The sequence below is a fragment of the Eimeria tenella genome, genomic scaffold (genome assembly GCF_000499545.2).
Source record: "Eimeria tenella Houghton genomic scaffold, Eth_scaff1835, whole genome shotgun sequence".
NCBI classification, from domain to species: domain Eukaryota; phylum Apicomplexa; class Conoidasida; order Eucoccidiorida; family Eimeriidae; genus Eimeria; species Eimeria tenella.
This window is the reverse complement of record NW_013541670.1, coordinates 7,618-8,829: the sequence shown is the minus strand read 5'-3', so window position 1 is coordinate 8,829 and position 1,212 is coordinate 7,618. Positions and strand designations below refer to the sequence as shown.

At 48.1% G+C, this 1,212-nt stretch overlaps 1 protein-coding gene across 1 annotated transcript in view; it reads left to right on the top strand.

Annotated features, from left to right (window-relative positions):
• Window positions 1-1,044: 1,044 nt before the first annotated feature.
• ETH_00042205 (uncharacterized protein) overlaps window positions 1,045-1,212 on the top strand; it is a gene marked incomplete at both ends in the record, with an annotated part of 1,006 nt that continues 838 nt past the window's right edge. The window contains one exon of the mRNA XM_013373952.1: window positions 1,045-1,212. Coding sequence (XP_013229406.1) covers window positions 1,045-1,212 — 168 coding nt within the window.

The window sequence follows — 1,212 nt, the reverse complement described above, 5'->3', positions numbered from 1 at the left end:
CAACCCCCCTGCAGAGGCAGCTCTGCACGCAAACCCTAAACCCTAAACCCTAAACCCTTAACCCTGAACCCTAAACCCTAGGGCGCAGTAAGGAGGGAAAAAGAGCAAACGGGACGCAGGCAACTGGATCGACAAATTCAATTTCATTTATTTATTTATTTATTATTTATTATTTTATTTATTATTTATTCATTGTTTATTTACTTAATTTTATTTATTTATTTATTTATAATTTATTTATTTATTTATTTATTTATTTCAACTTACTGTAGCGACAGACGAATGTTTGAGACGGCCCTTCCCGCTCCTCCTCGAGAGGCAAATCCGCAACCGCCATTAGGGTTTAGGGTTTAGGGTTTAGGGTTTAGGGTTTAGGCGCTTGACATTGCGTTGTCTTGCTGCGAGAAAGACACGCAGCGCTCTCTCCGTAAACCCTAAACCCTAAACCCTAAACCCTAAACAGCCGCGAGACCAATCTTGCAGCCAGGGTTTAGGGTTTAGGGTTTAGGGTTTCGGAACCTTGCACATCGAGCTAATCAGTTAAAGGCCGGCATAAAACAAATAAATTAGGGTTTAGGGCTTAGGGTTTGGGGTTTAGGGTTCAGGGTAAAGGGGGTCCCTGTCTGGGGCTGCTGCTTGGCTGGCGAGGGGCCCCCATGAGGGTTTAGGGTTTAGGGTTTAGGGTTTAGGGCGCTGTCTGCAATACACTAAAATTTAAAAAATATATTTTCTTAAACCCTTAGCGCCCAGCACTAAACCCTAAACCCTAAACCCTAAACCCTGCACGCTGACCACCGCGCACTCGACCTACCCGCCCCGGTACCCTAAACGCTAAACCCTAAACCCTAAACCCTAGGCCCTAAATCCTAAACCCTAAACCCTAGGACCTGGCTATTTAGCAGTGGTTTTCACCATAAGCACCGTAGGTTGTTTCCCGCGCAGAGCCCTAAACCCTAAACCCTAAACCCTGAGCCCGAAACCCTAAACCCTAAACCGCGAAACCCTAGCCCCCAATTGGAGGCTCCGGTCTATTTGCTTCGCCACATGGGGGCTGCTTCCTCTTCTGCTGCTGCCCCGCCCAGTGAGGCAGCAGCAGCAGCAGCAGCAACAGCAGCAGCAGATGGTTTTGCTGCTGCTCCCCTCCCCAGCAGCAGCGACTCCACTAGCGCCATAATTCTCTGCGAGGATTTCCTGCAGCAATTTAGCCGCACA